This window comes from Sceloporus occidentalis, unplaced genomic scaffold, assembly GCF_023333645.1.
Source record: "Sceloporus occidentalis isolate IW3139 unplaced genomic scaffold, rSceOcc1.0.p SCAF_434, whole genome shotgun sequence".
In the NCBI taxonomy this organism is placed as follows: domain Eukaryota; kingdom Metazoa; phylum Chordata; class Lepidosauria; order Squamata; family Phrynosomatidae; genus Sceloporus; species Sceloporus occidentalis.
Window position 1 is genome coordinate 181,371 of NW_028317414.1, and position 22,502 is coordinate 203,872.

At 51.4% G+C, this 22,502-nt stretch overlaps 1 protein-coding gene across 1 annotated transcript; it reads left to right on the forward strand.

Moving 5' to 3' along the window:
* Positions 1–5,520: 5,520 nt before the first annotated feature.
* On the forward strand, positions 5,521–21,024 carry LOC149272600 (transcription termination factor 2-like). Its single transcript, XM_089506912.1, has 23 exons — positions 5,521–5,548; positions 6,720–6,831; positions 7,101–7,184; positions 7,460–7,526; positions 8,968–9,888; positions 10,148–10,274; positions 10,487–10,675; positions 10,757–10,914; positions 11,409–11,490; positions 14,921–15,040; positions 15,546–15,696; positions 15,904–16,009; positions 16,165–16,355; positions 16,581–16,734; positions 16,900–16,991; positions 17,461–17,543; positions 18,770–18,903; positions 18,988–19,158; positions 19,514–19,572; positions 19,664–19,817; positions 20,376–20,458; positions 20,677–20,751; positions 20,880–21,024. Exons 1-23 carry the CDS (start codon positions 5,521–5,523, stop codon positions 21,022–21,024), a joined length of 3,486 nt encoding a protein of 1,161 aa, XP_089363038.1.
* The last annotated feature ends 1,478 nt before the right edge of the window (positions 21,025–22,502 follow it).

Sequence of the window (22,502 nt, forward strand, 5' to 3'; positions counted from 1 at the left end):
AGGAATCGTTTTTTTTTTTTTTACATTTTTTGTTATGTAACCCAAGAAAAAAAAAAAAAGTAATTAGATATTAAGAGGGGGGGGGCAGGAGGATCGGGGGCCCCCGGGGACCCTCACTGCGCCTCGCTATCAAATATTAACATTTACTGAGAGAAAAAACCCTGACGGGGGGGGGCGAGGGGGGGGCTGCGGCTTCCCGGAGATCCATTAATTATGCAGAGGAGCGCGGGGGGGGGGGTGAATCTGCGCAGAGATTACATACAAACACGTAACACACGGGGAAAACACGGCGTTGGAGGTTTAACCCTTTCAGGACTGCCAGGGAGTAAAACATTTATATTGCATGATATTGGTGGATAAGTGAGGGGATTAAACACGCATGGGATAGACATCCGGCTCCTGAATCCAAGACGAGACCAACGACTGATTAAGGTTTGACTTCACGGCTCCATTCATGTTCTACATGTTAACCACACCCACTCCCCGCCCATTTCCCCACCTTCACACAGCTAGTCCTGCCCCTCATAAAGCCGCTTCCCAGAAGAGGGAGAGTTCTGACCGCACAACACATTACTGCCCCACTCTATACATTATACAGGGGCCGGTCACTGATTTATCTATACATTATACAGGGGCCGGTCACTGATTTATCTATACATTATACAGGGGGCCGGTCACTGATTTATCTATACATTATACAGGGGCCGGTCACTGATTTATCTATACATTATACAGGGGCCGGTCACTGATTTATCTATACATTATACAGGGGGCCGGTCACTGATTTATCTATACATTATACAGGGGGCCGGTCACTGATTTATCTATACATTATACAGGGGCCGGTCACTGATTTATCTATACATTATACAGGGGGCCGGTCACTGATTTATCTATACATTATACAGGGGGCCGGTCACTGATTTATCTATACATTATACAGGGGGCCGGTCACTGATTTATCTATACATTATACAGGGGGCCGGTCCCTGATTTATCTATACATTATACAGGGGCCGGTCACTGATTTATCTATACATTATACAGGGGGCCGGTCGCTGATTTATCTATACATTATACAGGGGGCCGGCTCGCTGATTTATCTATACATTCTACAGGGGGCCGGCTCGCTGATTTATCTATACATTATACAGGGGGGCCGATCACTGATTTATCTATACATTATACAGGGGGCCGGCTCGCTGATTTATCTATACATTATACAGGGGGCCGGTCACTGATTTATCTATACATTATACAGGGGCCGGTCACTGATTTATCTATGCATTATACAGGGGGCCGGCTCGCTGATTTATCTATACATTATACAGGGGGCCGGTCACTGATTTATCTATACATTATACAGGGGGCCGGTCACTGATTTATCTATACATTATACAGGGGGCCGGTCACTGATTTATCTATACATTATACAGGGGGCCGGTCACTGATTTATCTATACATTATACAGGGGCCGGTCACTGATTTATCTATACATTATACAGGGGGCCGGTCCCTGATTTATCTATACATTATACAGGGGCCGGTCACTGATTTATCTATACATTATACAGGGGGCCGGTCGCTGATTTATCTATACATTATACAGGGGGCCGGCTCGCTGATTTATCTATACATTCTACAGGGGGCCGGCTCGCTGATTTATCTATACATTATACAGGGGGCCGATCACTGATTTATCTATACATTATACAGGGGGCCGGCTCGCTGATTTATCTATACATTATACAGGGGGCCGGTCACTGATTTATCTATACATTATACAGGGGCCGGTCACTGATTTATCTATGCATTATACAGGGGGCCGGCTCGCTGATTTATCTATACATTATACAGGGGGCCGGTCACTGATTTATCTATACATTATACAGGGGGCCGGTCACTGATTTATCTATACATTATACAGGGGGCCGGTCACTGATTTATCTATACATTATACAGGGGGCCGGTCCCTGATTTATCTATACATTATACAGGGGCCGGTCACTGATTTATCTATACATTATACAGGGGGCCGGTCGCTGATTTATCTATACATTATACAGGGGGCCGGCTCGCTGATTTATCTATACATTCTACAGGGGGCCGGCTCGCTGATTTATCTATACATTATACAGGGGGCCGATCACTGATTTATCTATACATTATACAGGGGGCCGGCTCGCTGATTTATCTATACATTATACAGGGGGCCGGTCACTGATTTATCTATACATTATACAGGAGGCCGGACACTGATTTTATCTATACATTATACAGGGGGCCGGTCACTGATTTATCTATACATTATACAGGGGGCCGGTCACTGATTTATCTATACATTATACAGGGGGCCGGTCCCTGATTTATCTATACATTATACAGGGGGCCGGTCACTGATTTATCTATACATTATACAGGGGGCCGGTCGCTGATTTATCTATACATTATACAGGGGGCCGGCTCGCTGATTTATCTATACATTTCTACAGGGGGCCGGCTCGCTGATTTATCTATACATTATACAGGGGGCCGATCACTGATTTATCTATACATTATACAGGGGGCCGGTCACTGATTTATCTATACATTATACAGGGGCCGGTCACTGATTTATCTATGCATTATACAGGGGGCCGGCTCGCTGATTTATCTATACATTTATACAGGGGGCCGGTCACTGATTTATCTATACATTATACAGGGGCCGGTCACTGATTTATCTATACATTATACAGGGGCCGGCTCGCTGATTTAATTATACATTATACCGGGGGCCGGGTCTCTGGTTATGTAATATCTAAGTGCCCCCTAGAGGGTATTTCTGTTTTTGAATTAACTCTCGCACTCCCAGCGCTGGATGTATAATTAGCTCGTTATGACATCACCAGCTGCAGCGCAGGAATTAATGGGACAGGAGATGCCTGCACAGCCAACCGTCTGATATCACGGGGGCCGCGCCTCACACTGCAGCCTCCCACTGGAGCAGCCTCCCAGCAGAAGTGGTAGAGGCTTATAGAGTGAGGGATGTTAAGACGAGACCAACAACTGATTAAGGTTTGAGTCTGTTCAGACTAGAGGGGCCGACGGGGGGCCGATCCGCTGGCAGGGCGGGAGTGTAATTATTCTGGGAGGGCGTTTATTGCTTTAATCCGGATGATTAAAATCCGCCGCTAAATCCTGGGAGCAAATTAATCATTCCGGGGGGGGCTGGCTGTACCAGCTGACCTGGCATGGACACGGGGGGCAAATCGTGTGCCCAGGGGGCCCGAACAGACCCAGATATACCCCCGCGCCTCTCATCTCCCCGCTGCAGGCTCTCGTGTGACGCCGTCTGTCTCTGGGGGCAGCCGGGGGCCCCGGGCTCTGTATTGGTCAATAACATTGTAATGAGGGTAACATGAGCTGATGAGGGGCGAACGGAGGTACTCGGTACCAATCACCATCGCGGCTTCACCCGGACGGAGGTACTCGGTACCGATCACCATCGCTGCTTCACCCGGACGGAGGTACTCGGTACCGATCACCATCGCTGCTTCACCCGGACGGAGGTACTCGGTACCGATCACCATCGCTGCTTCACCCGGACGGAGGTACTCGGTACCGATCACCATCGCGGCTTCACCCGGACGGAGGTACTCGGTACCGATCACCATCGCTGCTTCACTAGGACGGAAGTACTCGGTACCGATCACCATCGCTGCTTCACCCGGACGGAGGTACTCGGTACCGATCACCATCGCGGCTTCACCCGGACGGAGGTACTCGGTACCGATCACCATCGCTGCTTCACCCGGACGGAGGTACTCGGTACCGATCACCTTCGCTGCTTCACTAGGACGGAAGTACTCGGCACTCACATCACTCCTCTGATTGGCTGCCGGGCCATGTTTCCCAGGATTCACATACATGTCACGTAACGTTTACTGCCCCTGCAGGGTGTGGAAGGTAGAAGCGAGCGTCTAACTCCGCTGTGGGGGCGGTCACGGCTGATGTGGGAGCCGAGTACATTGCCGTCTCCTAAACGTAACTACAGAACTCAAGGGGTTAAAGCTCAGACGTGGGCGGCACTCTCTAAGTCTATGTTGGACCAATAATGATGTGACTTCTGATTGGAGAAGTCACCTGTCTGTCATATTGCCAAGCCAAATCGTGCTCTGTATATGCTGCTGACCGCCTCCTTCATGTTGATTGGGTAGTTTCTTGTGTTTCTCTTGGACCATGGCTCTCGGTGATTGGTTGTGGGGCGGGAATACCAGATCTTTGCTTGACTGGTGATTGGTTGTTTAGTTTGCAGCCGCCAGTTTGAAACTTGCCGGACTCTGGCGCATGAAAACCTGGTTGGCTGCAGGATAATTCACGCATGGGCGCTAGACGGCTCTTGATTGGATGAGGTTGAAGCGTCAGTATTGGCGCCGTGAAAGAGTGTGCGACTGGTGAAAGGTGAATGGGGTGACAGGACACGGGGGCTATTGGGTGTAGTGAGGGGGTAACTGTGACAGGACACGGGGCTGTTGGGTGTACCGGGGGGGGTGACTGTGGCAGGACACGGGGCTGTTGGGTGTACCGGGGGGGGTGACTGTGGCAGGGACACGGGGCTGTTGGGTGTACCGGGGGGGGTGACTGTGGCAGGACACGGGGCTATTGGGTGTAGTGAGGGGGGTGACTGTGACAGGACACGGGGCTATTGGGTGTAGTGAGGGGGGTGACTGTGACAGGACACGGGGATATTGGGTGTACCGGGGGGAGTGACTGTGACAGGACACGGGGCTGTTGGGTGTACGGGGGGGGGGGTGACAGGACACGGGGCTTGTTGGGTGTACGGGGGGGGGGGGTGACAGGACACGGGGCTGTTGGGTGTACGGGGGGGGGGTGATGGTGACAGGACACGGGGCTGTTGGGTGTACCGGGGGGGGGGTGACAGGACACGGGGCTGTTGGGTGTACGGGGGGGGGGGGACAGGACACGGGGCTGTTGGGTGTACCGGGGGGGGGGGTGACAGGACACGGGGCTGTTGGGGTGTACGGGGGGGGGGGGGGGTGACAGGACACGGGGCTGTTGGGTGTACGGGGGGGGGGTGACAGGACACGGGGCTGTTGGGTGTACCAGTTGTTGTTGTTGTTGTTAATATAATTTTTTGTTCTTTTGGGGGATTTTAATTTATTTATGTTTTTGGCGTCTGCTTTTTTTCCCGTTTCTTATGTTTTTTGTTTTTTTTTTTGTGTGTTTTTGTGAAAGATTTCCGGGTGCTGTGTGGTCGGCGCTGGTCGTGTTACCGGAGCCCTGAAGATATATACATATATACACGCATTTATATACATATATACCACATTTATATACATACATATATACACATTTATATATACATATATACACGCATTTATTTATACATAAACATATATATATATATATATATATATATATATATATATATATATATATATATATACACACCTATACATATATACACAAAAACGTATATATTATAACTGGCAGCTTAGTGATTTTTCCCGTCCTGTTATGGATAACGTGCGCTGCACTGAACACGGTGAGTCCGCACGGCCCTCGCGCCGAAGACATGGTGTGCTTCTAACCGCAGAGCATGCGGGAGCGGGCAGGCGGGTATAGTCCTGGCAGGAGGGGGCAGGCGGGTATAGTCCTGGCAGGAGGGGGCAGGCAGGTATAGTCCTGGCAGGAGGGGGCAGGCGGGTATCGTCCTGGCAGGAGGGGGCAAGGCGGTTATAGTCAGTCCTCGCAGGAGGGGTATAGGTCCCTGGCAGGAGGGGGCAGGCGGGTATCGTCCTGGCAGGAGGGGCAGGCGGGGTATCGTCCTGGCAGGAGGGGGCAGGCGGTTATAGTCAGTCCTCGCAGGAGGGTAATAGTCCTGGCAGGAGGGGGCAGGCGGGTATAGTCCTGGCAGGAGGGGGGCAGGCGGGTATAGTCCTGGCAGGCGGGTATAGTCCTCGCAGGCGGGTATTGTCCTGGCAGGAGGGGGCAGGCGGGTATCGTCCTGGCAGGAGGGGGCAGGCGGGGTATAGTCCTGGCAGGAGGGGGGCAGGCTGGTATAGTCCTGGCAGGCGGGGCCAGGCGGGTATAGTCCTCGCAGGAGGGTAAAGTCCTGGCAAGAGGGGGCAGGCGGGTATCGTCCTGGCAGGAGGGGGCAGGCGGGTATCGTCCTGGCAGGAGGGGGGCAGGCGGTTATAGTCAGTCCTCGCAGGAGGGGTATAGTCCTGGCAGGAGGGGGCAGGCGGGTATAGTCCTGGCAGGAGGGGGCAGGCGGGTATAGTCCTGGCAGGAAGGGGCAGGCGGGTATAGTCCTCGCAGGAGGGTAAAGTCCTGGCAGGAGGGGGCAGGCGGGTATAGTCCTGGCAGGAGGGGGCAGGCGGGTATCGTCCCTGGCAGGAGGGGGCAGGCGGGTATAGTCCTGGCAGGCGGGGGCAGGCGGGTAAAGTCCTGGCAGGAGGGGGCAGGCGGGTATCGTCCTGGCAGGAGGGGGCAGGCTGGTATAGTCCTGGCAGGCGGGGGCCAGGCGGGTATAGTCCTCGCAGGAGGGTAAAGTCCCTGGCAGGAGGGGGCAGGCGGGTATCGTCCTGGCAGGAGGGGGCAGGCGGGTATAGTCCTGGCAGGCGGGTATAGTCCTGGCAGGCGGGTATAGTCTGGGGCAGGAGGGCCACGGCTGCCGTGTTCTGGACGAGTTTCTTCTGATTTTCTCTCTCCAGGAATTCTCTGCTTCTTGAAAACCGGGACACGAGACGGACCCAACAAGGGGAAAAGCTTCTACGTGTGCGGAGCCAATCGCGGCGCCCCCTGCGGCTTCACACAGCCAGCGGCGTAAGTGAATGTATCATAATAAATACAGGAGCGGCGGGGGCGGCAGCTCTGCGTCTCTTTATACCCCCGGGGTAAGAGTCAGAGCTTCGCATTCAGCCCTGCTCTAAACAAACCACCGTCATATGAGGTAACCCTGAAGTTAGCCGCGCATGAAGGGCTCTTCTCCCGTACGGAGCGAGGGCCGCCGCTGGGGTAGGAGCGTCAGGCGTCTGTATATCTGCCGTTGCACACGTTTGGCTGGAATATTAACGCGCTCTTCCCGTGTGCAGCGTTCCTGCTTCCCACTGCCTGTTACATGAAGATTACATGGTGGAGCTGCAGGCTCTGGTCGCGCAGGAGTCCGGAGGGTACAGGTGAGTGTTTGCACCCCGGACCACCCCCTGTAGACCCCGGGCTTAGTATTGTGTTTTGTGTAACCTGTTCTGGGGGTCTGCGGTAGGGGATGGTAACTCGGCTCGTGGGGGGAGCTGCGGTTTTTTGGGGTCTCCCTCCGCTAACCCCGGGGTCTCCCTCCGCTAACCCCGGGGTCTCCCTCCGCTAACCCCGGGGTCTCCCTCCGCTAACCCCGGGGTCTCCCTCCGCTAACCCCGGGGTCTCCCTCCGCTAACCCCGGGGTCTCCTGTTCCAGGCTCTTTTATCGCTGTATGAAGAGTAAAGCGGATGGGAAGAAGTGGTGCGGACACGTGCCGTGGAATGTGAGTACTACTCCGGGGGGGGGGAGATGGGAATGTCGTTGCTGGCCGGTAACGGGGTGTCTCTTGGGGGTCATTTTACGTGTTGTGATTTTAGATGGGGGTGCCGGGTCTCCTCTCTGTCTTATTGGATAACGTGTGTTTAATTCTTCTAGGGCTGCAGCTAACGATTATTTTCATAATCGATTAGTCGGCCGAATTTTTTTGATTCATCGGATAAAAAATGAATGTCAAATTTTTATTTAAAATAATTTAATAAACAAATGATGTTAAAAAAACAAACAGCAGAATAAAAAAAAACTTTGATAAAAATGCGCACTTAGGCACATTGGAGCCCAGACATACCCCCAGATATGCCACTCTGTCCTCCCCAAATATGCCTTATGCCCCCCCAGATATGCCTTATACCCCCCAGATATCCCATAGTGCCTGCATAGAGTCAGACACCATACTTTTATAAATAAGTACTGGGTTAATCTTCACTGCCCCCAGGATTTAGATTACCCTTAGTTTGGCCCCCTTTACCTCTAACTGCACCTCAAGTTAACTTTATTAAATTAAATTAACCCTCAATCCTCAGCATTAAATTAACCCTAAACACCCCATTAACCATAGCTGCCCCTAAATTAACCCTAAACACCCCATCAACCCTGACTGCAGGGAGGGAGGGACTGTAAGTAGTAACTGCTGTGAGTCTCACTGAATGAAACGGATTATAAAACGAGGGGTATTTTAGGGAGCGTTTGCTCTGAAAATCCCTCATTTTATAATCGATAAAAACGATTCAACCAATCGATAATTAAACTTGTTGGCAACGAATTTCATTATAGATTTCATCGATTAGTTGTTGCAGCCCTAAATTCTTCCATTTAAATGTTCCTGTTACCCGTTTCAGTGTGAGTGAGCTGTGTCCGACCTGCCCTCTCGCTCTCCCCCGAGTGTCTGACGCTCGCTGTTTACCTGCCGGGAGCTGCTGGCTTCACTCGCGGACCCCCAGCGGTCGGCACTCTGGGGCGCTCCCAACATCCTCACAGCCGTGTCTGCTTGGGGTCTCTTCAAATCACTCCGCTTCTGCTTTCATTAGCTTATTTTACATTAGCGGCGCCCCCATCCCCATCGTCGCCTGCCCCCCATCCCCATCGTCGCCTGCCCCCCATCCCCATCGTCGCCTGCCCCCCATCCCCATCGTCGCCTGCCCCCAGCAAACCTGCAGGTAAATCGGTACAGCGGGGACCACAAATGTGGTTTGGATCTACGTGTCGTGATGATGTCATAGAGAATTTGGCTTTGTTGTATCTGTCGTCTGAGCCCCTGATCCAGTTTCTTTAGTGGCTGGCGAATAACCCCTAACGTTTCCGGCCCATAGGGCCACAGAGACTCGTAGTAATCCGCACCTGCGTTATCGCTTTATTTCTGGAAATAATGCTAAATTTTATGTTTACAGGCAACAAACTACAAACAAAAAGCGTCTAATGCCCCAGAGCAGAACCTGGGGGAAAAGATGGAGAAACACAGGAGGAATCCCTTCAAAATCCTAAACGATGACCCCAAGCATGATGTGTGGAAGCAGATGAGCGGAGAGAGAAAGAAGAATGAGGAGGAGAGCAGCGGCCAAGAGGAAAACCAGACGCAGAACGGAGCAGAAAGGAAGATTCAAGGAGAAAATGAGAAAAATAAGGAGCGAAAGAAGAGCGGTGGGGAGGAGAGAAAGAAGAGCGGTGGTGGGGAGAGAAAGACGAGCGGCGGGGAGAGGGGCGCGAAAGCGATGAGCGAGCCTCCTGTCCAGGCTGGGGCAGCCAGCAAAACGTGGGAAGAAAAGGTTTCCTTCCAGACGTGGAGAGAGAAGGAGCTGCCCGCTGGAGTAAAGGTCAAGAAGAAGCTTCAGGAAAACTCGGACGGAAAGGATACAAGACCTGTCCATATGGACGGAGACCCCCATTTACAAGATGGGGGCAAAGATCCCCCCGAGACCAGAGGGGTCCGTGACGCATCTCTCCAGGAGAGGCTCTCTGGCGGGGGAAAGGAAAATACCATCCAGCATCAAGTAGACAAAATCCCTGCCACAGACGCCACGGCAGAGACAGCGGGGGGCTCCAGCGGTCACAAGGAGAGCATCGCAAGCACCGAGAGCGACCCAAAGGAGCGGAACACCCCCCGGGAGAGCGAGGCATGCGATGATGATGATGATGATGATGATGACGACGTGTTGTTTGTGAGCTCCCAGCCTGCGGCGGAGAAGCAGAGGATCTCCGGTGGAGCCAAGCAGAGGACAATCACCTCCTTCCCAGGATTCAGCTCTCAGCCCGAGACCCAGAAAGCGTCGGCCCTGCACACGCAGCTCACGGCCCAGCTCCAGCAGAAGAAGGTGGGGGGCTCGTGCGTACCGCCAGCAGAACCCCAAGTGCAGAGTAGTCTGGGGGGATCAGGAAGCCTTTAAGGTTATGGGGGGGAGGAACGTTAACCGGTTTATATGGTGGACGGTACGAAGGATTTCTGCAGCTATTTATTTTAAACGCGAAGAGTTTCTGAAGAGCCGGCAGGATAGAGCAGAGATGACTGGCCTGGGGGGGTCCTTTGGGTTGACTGATGATCCATATAGCTGAGCATCGCTACTCTTGTTGCAGGCGACGCTGGCATCGGTTAATCTGAAGGCTCTGCCGGATAAGGGGGAGCGCTTGCTGAAGCAGGTGCAGGATCTGGAAGACGCTCTCGGCTCCTTGAACCTGTCCCCGGAGGCTGAGAATGGCTCAGGTGAGGACGCGTCGGGCTGACACCATGGGCTCTGCTGCCTGTCCTGTAGGGATATTTATTTCCTTGTAAATACATAGGAGCCTGAAAAGGACCTAGTGCAGCAGAGAGGGTGTACTATGCACACGGAGTGTAAATGTAATGTGCCGCGCATGTTCTGTGTGTTTCCCTGGTTGAAGATCCAGATCCTTTATTGAAACCTCGTTCTTGTGCAGGCTGCAGTCAGGACGGGGCAGTAAGAGCTCTTTCTGCCCCACTAAACCCATTCAGTAAACACGGAGCAGCTGATGAGTCCGGGGCCGTGAAGCCTTTGGCTTTCCATGAGCTTCCCACCAGCTCCTTTGGTCTGCATGCGCCGGAGAGACCCCTGACTTCCAGTCAGAACTACAGCAGCCTGTATGGAGGTGAGAGGAGCCCGCGGGGTGGTCCCTGACGGAGGGGACGTCGCTGTGCACTATTTTTATTATTTTCTACTATTCTTTTAGTGACTCCTCAATGGCAGAACTTTTACGGGGGCCGCATGACCGAGGACCGTCTCATCGCTGTGAGGAACGCAACCAGCGAAACTATTGATCACTTGCATAAGAGCCTGGAGTCCTGTCCCAGCCCAGATAGCACGGCAGAAGACCCCCGAGGACTGAAGGTACGGAGCCCCCTGTAACGGCTGGAATCTCCTGCTGTACTGAGATGAAAGCTCTGCCTCTGTTCATCACCATCGTTAAATAGAACCCGCCGGCAGATCGGCCCCAATCCGGCCCCCGTCTAGTGCTGTAAAGACTCAAACCTTAATCAGTCGTTGGTCTCGTCTTAGATTCAGGAGCTGTATGCCTATCCCATGCATGTTTAATACCCTCACTGTATTACCCTCTACCACCTCTGCTGGAGGGCTGTTCCACTTATCTAGCACCCTCTCAGTAAAGTAAAACTTCCTTCCATTCTATTTAAAACACTCTAGTTTTATCAATATTCATAAATCCTCCTCATTCTCGTAGCTGTGCACTGTCCATGTCCTTGTCCTGCTGCACTTAATGGGTTCTCTCCCTGGACAGGGGCTTCCATGTGAATGAAATAATTATATGTGACTGATAAAATCCCGCCGGCTTCCTGACGGCTCACGGTTTTTCTCTTGGGTTTCAGGTCCCGTTACTCTTGCACCAGAAGCAGGCGCTGGCGTGGCTCCTCTGGAGAGAGACTCAGAAGCCTCAGGGAGGTATTTTAGGTAAGGAGGAACCTGTCAATTCCACAGAACAGCGGTCAGTAAGATGTGCCTGCGCTGCTTTCTCTGCCTGGCCCTTTTATATCCTGTATATTCCTCATATTATATATCATATACTCTCCGGCCGTATAACTAATCCCGTCTTTATAACCCGTTATATCCCTGTATATTCCTCATATTATATATTATTTACTCTCCGGCCGTATAACTAATCCCGCCCTTATAACCCGTTATATCCCTGTATATTCCTCATATTATATATTATATACTCTCCGGCCGTATAACTAATCCCGTCCTTATAACCTGTTATATCCCTGTATATTCCTCATATTATATATTATATACTCTCCAGCCGTATAACTAATCCCGTCCTTATAACCCGTTATATCCTGTATATTCCTCATATTATATATTATATACTCTCCGGCCGTATAACTAATCCCGTCCTTATAACCCGTTATATCCTGTATATTCCTCATATTATATATTATATACTCTCTGGCCGTATAACTAATCCCGTCCTTATAACCTGTTATATCCCTGTATATTCCTCATATTATATATTATATACTCTCCAGCCGTATAACTAATCCCGTCCTTATAACCCGTTATATCCCTGTATATTCCTCATATTATATATTATATACTCTCCGGCCGTATAACTAATCCCGTCCTTATAACCCGTTATATCCCTGTATATTCCTCATATTATATATTATATACTCTCCGGCCGTATAACTAATCCCGTCCTTATAACCCGTTATATCCTGTATATTCCTCATATTATATATTATATACTCTCCGGCCGTATAACTAATCCCGTCCTTATAACCCGTTATATCCCTGTATATTCCTCACATTATATATTATATACTCTCCGGCCGCATAACCCCGTCCTTATAACCCGTTATATCCTGTATATTCCTCATATTATATACTCTCCGGCCTATATAACTAATCCCGTCCTTATAACCCGTTATATCCCTGTATATTCCTCATATTATATATTATATACTCTCCGGCCGTATAACTAATTCCGTCCTTATAACCCGTTATATCCCTGTATATTCCTCATATTATATATTATTTACTCTCCGGCCGTATAACTAATCCCGCCCTTATAACCCGTTATATCCCTGTATATTCCTCATATTATATATTATATACTCTCCGGCCGTATAACTAATCCCGTCCTTATAACCTGTTATATCCCTGTATATTCCTCATATTATATATTATATACTCTCCAGCCGTATAACTAATCCCGTCCTTATAACCCGTTATATCCTGTATATTCCTCATATTATATATTATATACTCTCCGGCCGTATAACTAATCCCGTCCTTATAACCCGTTATATCCTGTATATTCCTCATATTATATATTATATACTCTCTGGCCGTATAACTAATCCCGTCCTTATAACCTGTTATATCCCTGTATATTCCTCATATTATATATTATATACTCTCCAGCCGTATAACTAATCCCGTCCTTATAACCCGTTATATCCCTGTATATTCCTCATATTATATATTATATACTCTCCGGCCGTATAACTAATCCCGTCCTTATAACCCGTTATATCCCTGTATATTCCTCATATTATATATTATATACTCTCCGGCCGTATAACTAATCCCGTCCTTATAACCCGTTATATCCTGTATATTCCTCATATTATATATTATATACTCTCCGGCCGTATAACTAATCCCGTCCTTATAACCCGTTATATCCCTGTATATTCCTCACATTATATATTATATACTCTCCGGCCGCATAACCCCGTCCTTATAACCCGTTATATCCTGTATATTCCTCATATTATATACTCTCCGGCCTATATAACTAATCCCGTCCTTATAACCCGTTATATCCCTGTATATTCCTCATATTATATATTATATACTCTCCGGCCGTATAACTAATTCCGTCCTTATAACCCGTTATATCCTGTATATTCCTCATATTATATATTATATACTCTCCCCCCGTATAACTAATCCCATCCTTATAACCCGTTATATCCCTGTATATTCCTCATATTATATATTATATACTCTCCGGCCGTATAACTAATCCCGTCCTTATAACCCGTTATATCCCTGTATATTCCTCATATTATATATTATATACTCTCCGGCCGTATAACTAATCCCGTCCTTATAACCCGTTATATCCTGTATATTCCTCATATTATATATTGCATACCGTATTTGCTCGATTATAAGACGACCCCCCAAAATCTGAATATTAATTTATGAAAAAAAGCCTGAATATAAGATGACCCTATAGGAAAAAAGTTTTACCAGTAAATGTTAATTCATGTAAACATTTTTTTTTTTTTTTTTTTTTTTTTTATAAAAGCTATGATTTGAGAATTTGTTTTTTTATTTCCTTTTTTTTTTTTTTTTTTTTTTTTTTTCCTCAACCTGCCCCCCCAGTTATGCACATCTGCCCCCTGGCTTGCCACTCTGCCCCAGAAATGCCTTATACCCCTATATGCCACTGTGTCCCATGATATGCCTTTTAACCCCTTATGTGCCACTCTGCCTCCAGAATTGCCTTATACTGGCATTTAGGGGGTTAAAAGGCATATCATGGGGCACAGTGGCATATAGGGGGTATAAGGCATTTCTGGAGGCAGAGTGGCATTAAGGAGGTTAAAAGGCATTTCACAGAGCACTCTGTCTCCAGAAATGCCTTATGCCCCCCATTTAACACTCCCCCCCCCCCCCCCCCAAACTTACCGGAGCTTCTGAGTCCCCGGTGCGTGGTCCGGGCAGCGTGTAGAGCTCTACGCGATTCGCTGCAGCCGGGAGGTGGTGCGGTTAGCGGCGGGGGTTGTCTGCGTCCATCGCGCAGACCTTCCCTGGTTGTCGGAGATCAGAGTTCCCCGTGATGTCTGACAGCCGGGGAAGGTCTGCGCGATGGACGCAGACAACCCCGCCACTAACCGCACCTCCTCCCGGCTGCAGCGGAAGTTGTCTACGCGAATCTTGTAGAGCTCTACACACTGCCCGGACCAAGCACCGGGGACTCAGAAGTACTGGTAAGTGGGAGGGGGGGGGGGCAGGAGGATCCAGGTCCCCTGCAGCGCTGCGGGGGATCTGGATCTTAGTCTCATAGTCAGACCTAGTTGAGGTCTGATTATAAGATGACCCCAGAGCATTTGCTCTGGACAAAAACTCTTCGTATAATCGAGCAAATACGGTGCTATCCGCCCCATATTTAAAGGCATCTTTTGGATCTGTGGGAAAGCGGATTCCACATGTTTACTGCTCTTACTGTAAAGAAAATTCATTGGATGGCCTCTTGCTCTTTCTGGCCCTTTTAGTGATTGAAGCGTTTGGCTCCCAGTGCCTCTGTGCAGCTGTATATATTTGCGTTAGCGTTCTATATGTTGGTAAATGTGACCTCCGTTCGCAGCTGATGATATGGGACTCGGGAAAACGCTGACGATGATCGCGCTCATCCTGATTCAGAAACAGAAGCAGCAAAAAGAAAAAGAGGAAGAAAAGAAGCTCGAGTCCTGGATTTCCAAAACCGGTACTGTGGGCTCTGGACGAGCCGGGGCGGGATGGGGATGTGGGAGGCGGTGGGGGGGTAGGGCAGGCCGCGGGGGGGTAGGGCAGGCAGAGGCGGGTGGTAGGGCAGGCCGGGAGGGGGGGAGGCAGAGGCGGGAGGTGGGGTGTAGGGCAGGCCGGGGTGGGGGAGGCGGGGGTAGGGCAGGCCGGGGTGGGGGAGTCAGTGGCGGGGGGAGGCAGTGGCAGGAGGTGGGGTGTAGGGCAGGCCGGGGTGGGGGAGGCGGGGGTAGGGCAGGCCGGGGTGGGCGAGTCAGTGGCGGGGGGGGTAAGGCAGTCCGGGGTGGGGGTGGCAGTGGCGGGAGCCGGGGGGGTTGGAGGGGGAATTGCTTGGCAGGAGTGATGTATTATGCAGTATGGGGGGTAAATGGATTCAGTACAAGGATATTATTGGGGCGTTTTTTTCTTTTCTTGGTTCTTTCTCACTCTCGCTTTTTATTTTTTGGAACTGTTCCCTCCTCGCCCGTTAGACTCGTCTCTGACCGTCTCCCGAGGGACCCTCATAATCTGCCCTGCGTCCCTCGTCCACCACTGGAAAAAGGAGGTTGAGAAGCGAGTGTCAGACAGCCGGCTGCGGGTTTATCTCTATCACGGACCAAACCGCGAGAAGGACTCCAAGGCGTAAGAGACCGCGCTAAAACCCTTTGTTTAGTAGAAAAGGCCCAAGTCCGCCCCGTGGCAGACCCCGGCACTGGGATTTTAGGCATAAATTAGGGCAAATGACGTTTTAGGATTTAGGAGCTGAGAGACGCTTCTTCACCACGTTATACTCGGCTGAGTGTATCCTGCGCTGACCTCACTCGTGGCGTCTCTCGCTGACTCTCGCAGGCTGGCGCAGTATGACATCGTCGTCACCACGTACAGTCTGGTGTCCAAAGAGATTCCGGTGAAGAAAGAAGAGGGAGACGCGCCGGCCAAGGACCAGGACTTGGAGGTAGGAATGGCCCGCCGGCCCCCAGTGACAGACCTCTTCCTTTGAGGGGTTGTGTAATAAATTTTTTTTGTTACATCTCCCTCCTGTTGGGCCGGTCGATAATCTGGCGCCCTCCGCCGCTGACTCCAGGTCCTCGGGTTCCCTTGTCGTTTCAGGATAAGGCGGCCGCCTCTTCCCCTCTCCTGCGCATGGCGTGGGCCCGCATAATCCTAGACGAGGCCCATAACATCAAAAATCCAAAGGTCCAGACCTCCATTGCCGTGTGCAAACTACGAGCCGGGGCCCGATGGGCGGTGACCGGGACCCCGATACAGAACAACCTGCTGGACATGTACTCTCTGCTCAGGTGAGAGGACGGGGTGCAAGGAGATGGCCTGGGACCTGATCCCCTCCCCGCGGGCTTTATCTATTAAATGAGATTTATGAAGGGGGTCTTACTGGTGAGACGGCCCCTGAGCCCAGAAGGGAAATCTACTGCAGGGGTCTGGGCTCTAGTCTCCCGTTTCGCGGCTCGGGGCGTGAGTCGGGTTAGAAGTGAGACCCTCACTCGTTGTTTGGGCTCCGGCTGCAGGTTTCTGAGATGTTCCCCGTTCGATGAGTTCAAGCTGTGGAAGAACCAGGTGGACAACGGCAGCAAGAAAGGTGGCGAGAGGCTGAACATCCTGACCAAGAGCCTCCTGTTACGGAGAACCAAGGACCAGCTGGACCACACGGGGAGACCCCTGGTAACTAGGCAGCTGGCCCTGGCTGGTAGGCACACGTCCGCTTAACTGGTCCTGCTGGTAACTAGCCAATAGAGAGTGTTTGGTGGCAAATGTCGGGTAGTTAGGGTTCAGTGGCGGTTACGTCGTTACCCCCATAAACTCATTGAACGCGCGTTCCCTTCTCAGGTCCTTCTTCCTCAGAGACGCAGCGAGCTGCACCGCCTCACGCTGTCTGCGCAGGAGCGCTCCGTGTACGACGTCATCTTTGCCAGATCCAGGTGCGGGATATGTGTCCTAAACCGTAAATAATGCGTGTAAAGGGAGGGGGCAGCTGGGGCATTTTTTAGACCCCCTCAGCGGGGACTGAAGCCAACCAGAGGCAGCAACCAGCCCATGTGCCTCCCCGCGCAGGAGATGCATTTTATGGGATGGAAATCTGAGTAAATGTATATAGAGGACGTATTTTCTGTATATAGTTTATTACAGGGAGCAATGTTCTGCAGGTGAGGCGGTGAAATGGTTAATAGAGGTCCGGGCATGGCAGGCAGGGGGTTAATGGACACGTCCCGCTGTTCACGGCTCTGGTGCGGGATTGTATGCCCTGGGCTCTGGCTTCATATAGTTTGTGTGTCTGCGCTGATCTTTGAAAGGGTTAATGCCATCTTTACTTTTCCTGTGCCCTGGGAGAGATGTTCTGCGGGGTGCTGGCAGTGAAGGTGTTAATTACCTTTTATGTTTCTCCATAAGGTCTACATTACAGAATTACTTAAAGAAGCATGAAGGGGGAGCGCGGGTGCCGGCCAGGGGGGCGGAGAACCCGTTCGAGAGAGGTGTGTCCTGCTCCTCCCCTTCAACACCCTGCTCCTCCCCTTCAACACCCTGCTCCTCCCCTTCAACACCCTGCTCCTCCCCTTCAACACCCTGCTCGGCCACTGACAGCAAAGGGCCCCCAATGCTGTGTACTGTGTTGTACTTGGGACGTTCAATTCCCATTTATTTTACATTTAACATTAAACCGCAGCCACCGCGCTCTCCCCCATTCCTCTAACATTAAACTGCAGCCGCCGCCCTCTCCCCCATTCTACTAACATTAAACTGCAGCCGCCGCTCTCTCCCCCATTCCTCTAACATTAAACTGCAGCCGCCGCGCTCTCCCCCATTCCTCTAACATTAAACTGCAGCCACCGCGCTCTCCCCCATTCCTCTAACATTAAACTGCAGCCGCCGCTCTCTCCCCCATTCTTCTAACATTAAACTGCAGCCGCCGCCCTCTCCCCCATTCTACTAACATTAAACTGCAGCCGCCGCTCTCCCCCATTCTTCTAACATTAAACCGCAGCCACCGCGCTCTCCCCCATTCCTCTAACATTAAACTGCAGCCGCCGCGCTCTCCCCCATTCCTCTAACATTAAACTGCAGCCGCCGCGCTCTCCCCCATTCTTCTAACATTAAACTGCAGCCGCCGCGCTCTCCCCCATTCTTCTAACATTAAACCGCAGCCGCCGCTCTCGCCCCCATTCTTCTAACATTAAACCGCAGCCGCCGCGCTCTCCCCCCATTCCTCTAACATTAAACCGCAGCCACCGCGCTCTCCCCCATTCCTCTAACATTAAACTGCAGCCGCCGCGCTCTCCCCCATTCCTCTAACATTAAACTGCAGCCGCCACTCTCTCCCCCATTCCTCTAACATTAAACCGCAGCCACCGCGCTCTCCCCCATTCCTCTAACATTAAACTGCAGCCGCCGCGCTCTCCCCCATTCCTCTAACATTAAACTGCAGCCGCCGCCCTCTCCCCCATTCTACTAACATTAAACTGCAGCCGCCGCGCTCTCCCCCATTCCTCTAACATTAAACTGCAGCCGCCGCACTCTCCCCCATTCTTGTTTCTCACGAAAGGTCTACGCTGTTACCGTCCGTCATATCATCTGCAAAAAGACCGACCCCCGCAGACCTTCTGTAATATCCCCGATATCTCTCTCTCTGGCCCCCTGTCTGTCTGGCCCCCACCGGCCCCCATCTGCTGCTCTCACACTGTATTATTTTGCTGTCGTGCAGTTGCCCGGGAGTTTGGGGGCAGTCAGTGTGATCTCCCGTCCTCTGGACCCGCTCAAGGATCCAGTACTGTTCACATTCTGTCTCTGCTGCTGCGGCTGCGCCAGTGCTGCTGTCACCCGTCTCTGCTGCGGCTGGTGAGTGCGGGGGAGGGGGGACGGCGAGGTCTTTCTGACACTTCGGGGTCGGAGGGTTGATGTCTCGGGTCTCATCTACTCCAGACTCTTGACCAGACGGAGCTGAAGAGCGAGGGGGTGAGTCTGAGTCTGGAGGAGCAGCTGAACGCGCTGTCCCTGAGTGAGCTCCAGAGCCCCGACCCGAAATCGACCGTCTCCCTGAACGGGACCAGCTTCCCAGCAGAGCTGTTTGAGAGGGAGAGCCGCAGCACGAAGGTTGGTAAGGGAGAGACGCGGAAGAGCCTCCAAACGGGGCAAAAAAGCGTTAGCGAGCCAACGGTCCGAGAGATATAGACACCCAGAACCCGCCGGCAGATCGGCCCCATCCGGCCCCCGTCTAGTCGCCCGTTTCTCCTGCTGTAACGACTCAAACCTTAATCAGTCGTTGGTCTCGTCTTAGATTCAGTTGCCGTATGTCTATCCCATGCATGTTTAATCCCCTCACTGTATTACCCTCTACCGCCTCTGCTGGGAGGAAGTTCCACTTATCAACCACCCTCTCTGTAAAGCCCTGGTCACATGACCTTCACAATGGCTACGATATCACTGTCTAATTCTCTTCTCTCTTCAGATTGACTCCCTAATCTCCGAACTCCGCACCATTAGTAGCAGCTCTGTGCCCCAGAAAAGGTAAATGGGGGTCCCAGGGCTGGTGGGTGGCAGCGGGGGGGTAATATTCTGCGGGGGGAATTTGGGGTATAATCAGCGTTTGGTGTCGCAGCGTGATCGTGTCGCAGTGGACCAGCATGCTGAAGATCGTGGCCGTTCACCTGAAAAACATGGGACTGTCTTTCGCGACCATCGATGGTTCAGTGAACCCCAAGCTGCGCATGGATCTAGTGGAAGACTTCAACAGCGACCCCCAGGGGCCGACGGTGGGCACTTTGTGGGGCATTCTGGCTTTATGTGTAAGGAGTGGAAGCCTCGGAGGTCTTCAGGTGTTGGGTCCAGACATAGAGCCCCTGCGTGGCTGCGCATGGCTTCCATCTCCGGAGCTGGAGACGGCCGGTTCAGAACGCTGGACCCTCTGCTGGTCGTCTTCTGGCTGATAGACCCTAAATCCTGAGTCTGTTGGGACGGGGTCACCTGTCTGTAACGAGGTCACCTGTCTGTAACGAGGTTAATGTAATGGGGTCACCTGTCTGTGTGGAGAATATAAGGGGGTCACCTGTCTAACGGGGTTTATGTAATGGGGTCACCTGTCTGTAAGGGGGTCACCTGTCTGTGGAGAATATAAGGGGGCCACCTGTCTAACGGGGTTTATGTAATGGGGTCACCTGTCTGTGTGGAGAATATAAGGGGGTCACCTGTCGGGGTTTATGTAATGGGGTCACCTGTCTGTAAGGGGGTCACCTGTCTGTAAGGGGGTCACCTGTCTGTGGAGAATATAAGGGGGTCACCTGTCTAACGGGGCTGATGTTGCTTCTTCGCAGGTAATGCTGGTTTCTCTCTGCGCTGGAGGCGTCGGCTTAAACCTGATTGGCGGGAATCACCTGTTCCTCTTGGACATGCACTGGTAACACCGCCTGATCCCGACCGACCCATCTCTTAGAAATTAGGGGGTTGTACATCAGGAACTTTAAATCAGTGACCCTCCCCATCCCCGGCCCCATTTGGCCCCCGTCTCATCGCTTGTTTCTCCTGTTAGAGTGAGAGGGGGGGGGGGTTGTGGTTTTGCCCGCAGAGCCTGGAAGGACCTGCTTTTCTGATGTGTCGCCTCTCTGCCCCCCCCAGGAATCCGGCCCTAGAGGATCAGGCGTGCGACCGAATCTACCGCGTGGGTCAGCGCAAGGACGTCGTCATACACCGGTAACTCGGGGGGCCTGTGCGGTGTCTGTGACCCCCAACCCCCCCCTCCCCAGTTTGTGCCGCGCAGGTACTAAGTAACAGAGATGTGGATTGTTAATAAAAAGCGTCTTTAACCCTTTCCGCGCCAGGTTTGTGTGTGTGGAGACGGTGGAAGAGAAGATCACTCAGCTTCAGGAGAAGAAGAAGGATTTGGCCAACAAAGTCCTCTCCGGGAACAGCTCCTCGTTCACCAAGCTCACCCTCGCCGACCTGCGCCTGCTCTTCGGGTTATAGGAAGGGCCCCGGTACCGGCTAGTGACCCAATTTCTAAGAACTCTTCTCTTTTTTTTATATGTTAATAAATAAATGTTATTTATCTGAATTTTTCCTCCCCGGACTGAGCTGTTTTTCATTTCTGAAGAAATAAGCGGGAACTTGTGGTCTTATTTAGCGGATCTGTCACTTTCACGAATTTTTTCATTTTATGCGGTAAATGACCCCGGATTAAAAGACGCAGCCGTATGCATTGGAAGCCCCCCCCCCCATGTGCATGCAGCTTTCTGTTCACGGGAGGGTCTGCAGGATTATTCCTCCCCATTAAGTCGCTGCTTGGCACAGCCAGGCTTTGCTAGGGTGGGGAAGGAGAGAATCTCAGGACCGATAACGCTGGCTCTGCCACAGGCTGCCGTTCATCTCGGTTTCCAGGAGGTAAAATAATCGCTTAAACCAAATATCTCCAAAATAATTAGATTAAAAAACACAATCTGAGCGGATTTAATGAAAGTAGAGACCAGCCGCGCGTCACGTTATTCGTATCTGTCCGCTCGCTGCAGGGTCCAATGGGCTGCTGGCGTGGCAGGCTGAGTGCAGATCGGCCGGGTAGCCGGTCCAGGCCTGGATATGACGTTCTCTCTCACACTGGGATACGCGGTCTGGCTGGGGGTCTCGGCGTAAAATACAGACGTTCAGTTTTTTGTTTGTATTTTATTTGCTTTTTATTCTTTATTTCACTTTCAGTTAATTTCTTGGAGTAAATGCTGACCTCTGGCGCCACCTGCTGTCTGCTCTCTGTTATTACACTTTCTGATTTGCTCTAAAACAAACGTACGTCTTATAATCGAGCAAATATGGTATTTAACCCCTTAACGTCCATTGCCGGGTCAGGCACGGCATGCAAAACGGTCACTTAACGACCTATGACGTGCCTGACACGTCATCAGACTTAAACAAGCTTTGAAAGTGATCAATGATCACTTTCTAAGCTTAAACGGTGTTGCTGTAATGCCTCGATGTCGAGGCATTCAGCAACACCGAGATCGGCATGATGGGCCATGTCTGGCCCCTCCCCGGGGCGTCAACAGCCGCCATACATTGTATGGCGGCGGACGCCCGTTTTAAAAGCGTTTAGGAGGCGATCAACGATCACCTCCTAAACTTCAATGGTGTCGCTGGAATGCCTCGATCAGGAGGCATCCAGCGACACCAAACACTTACCTCTTGATGGACTGTGACCGCTCCGGAGAGCGGTCACAACCGCAGCTGCACGCAGTCTTCACCATCCGCAAGATGGCGGCGGCCCGGGAAAAAAAATAATAAAGTTGAAAAAGTTCGCTAGACGGTCTCCTGACCTTCTAGAGAACTCTGGCTCCACTTGCTGGTTGAATACAGGTACTGCATTCAACCATACAAGTCAATGGAGGCCAGCTTTCTAATCACTGTGATTAGTAAAATATTAAAAAAAATAAATAAAAAATAAAAAGCTTAAAAAAAAC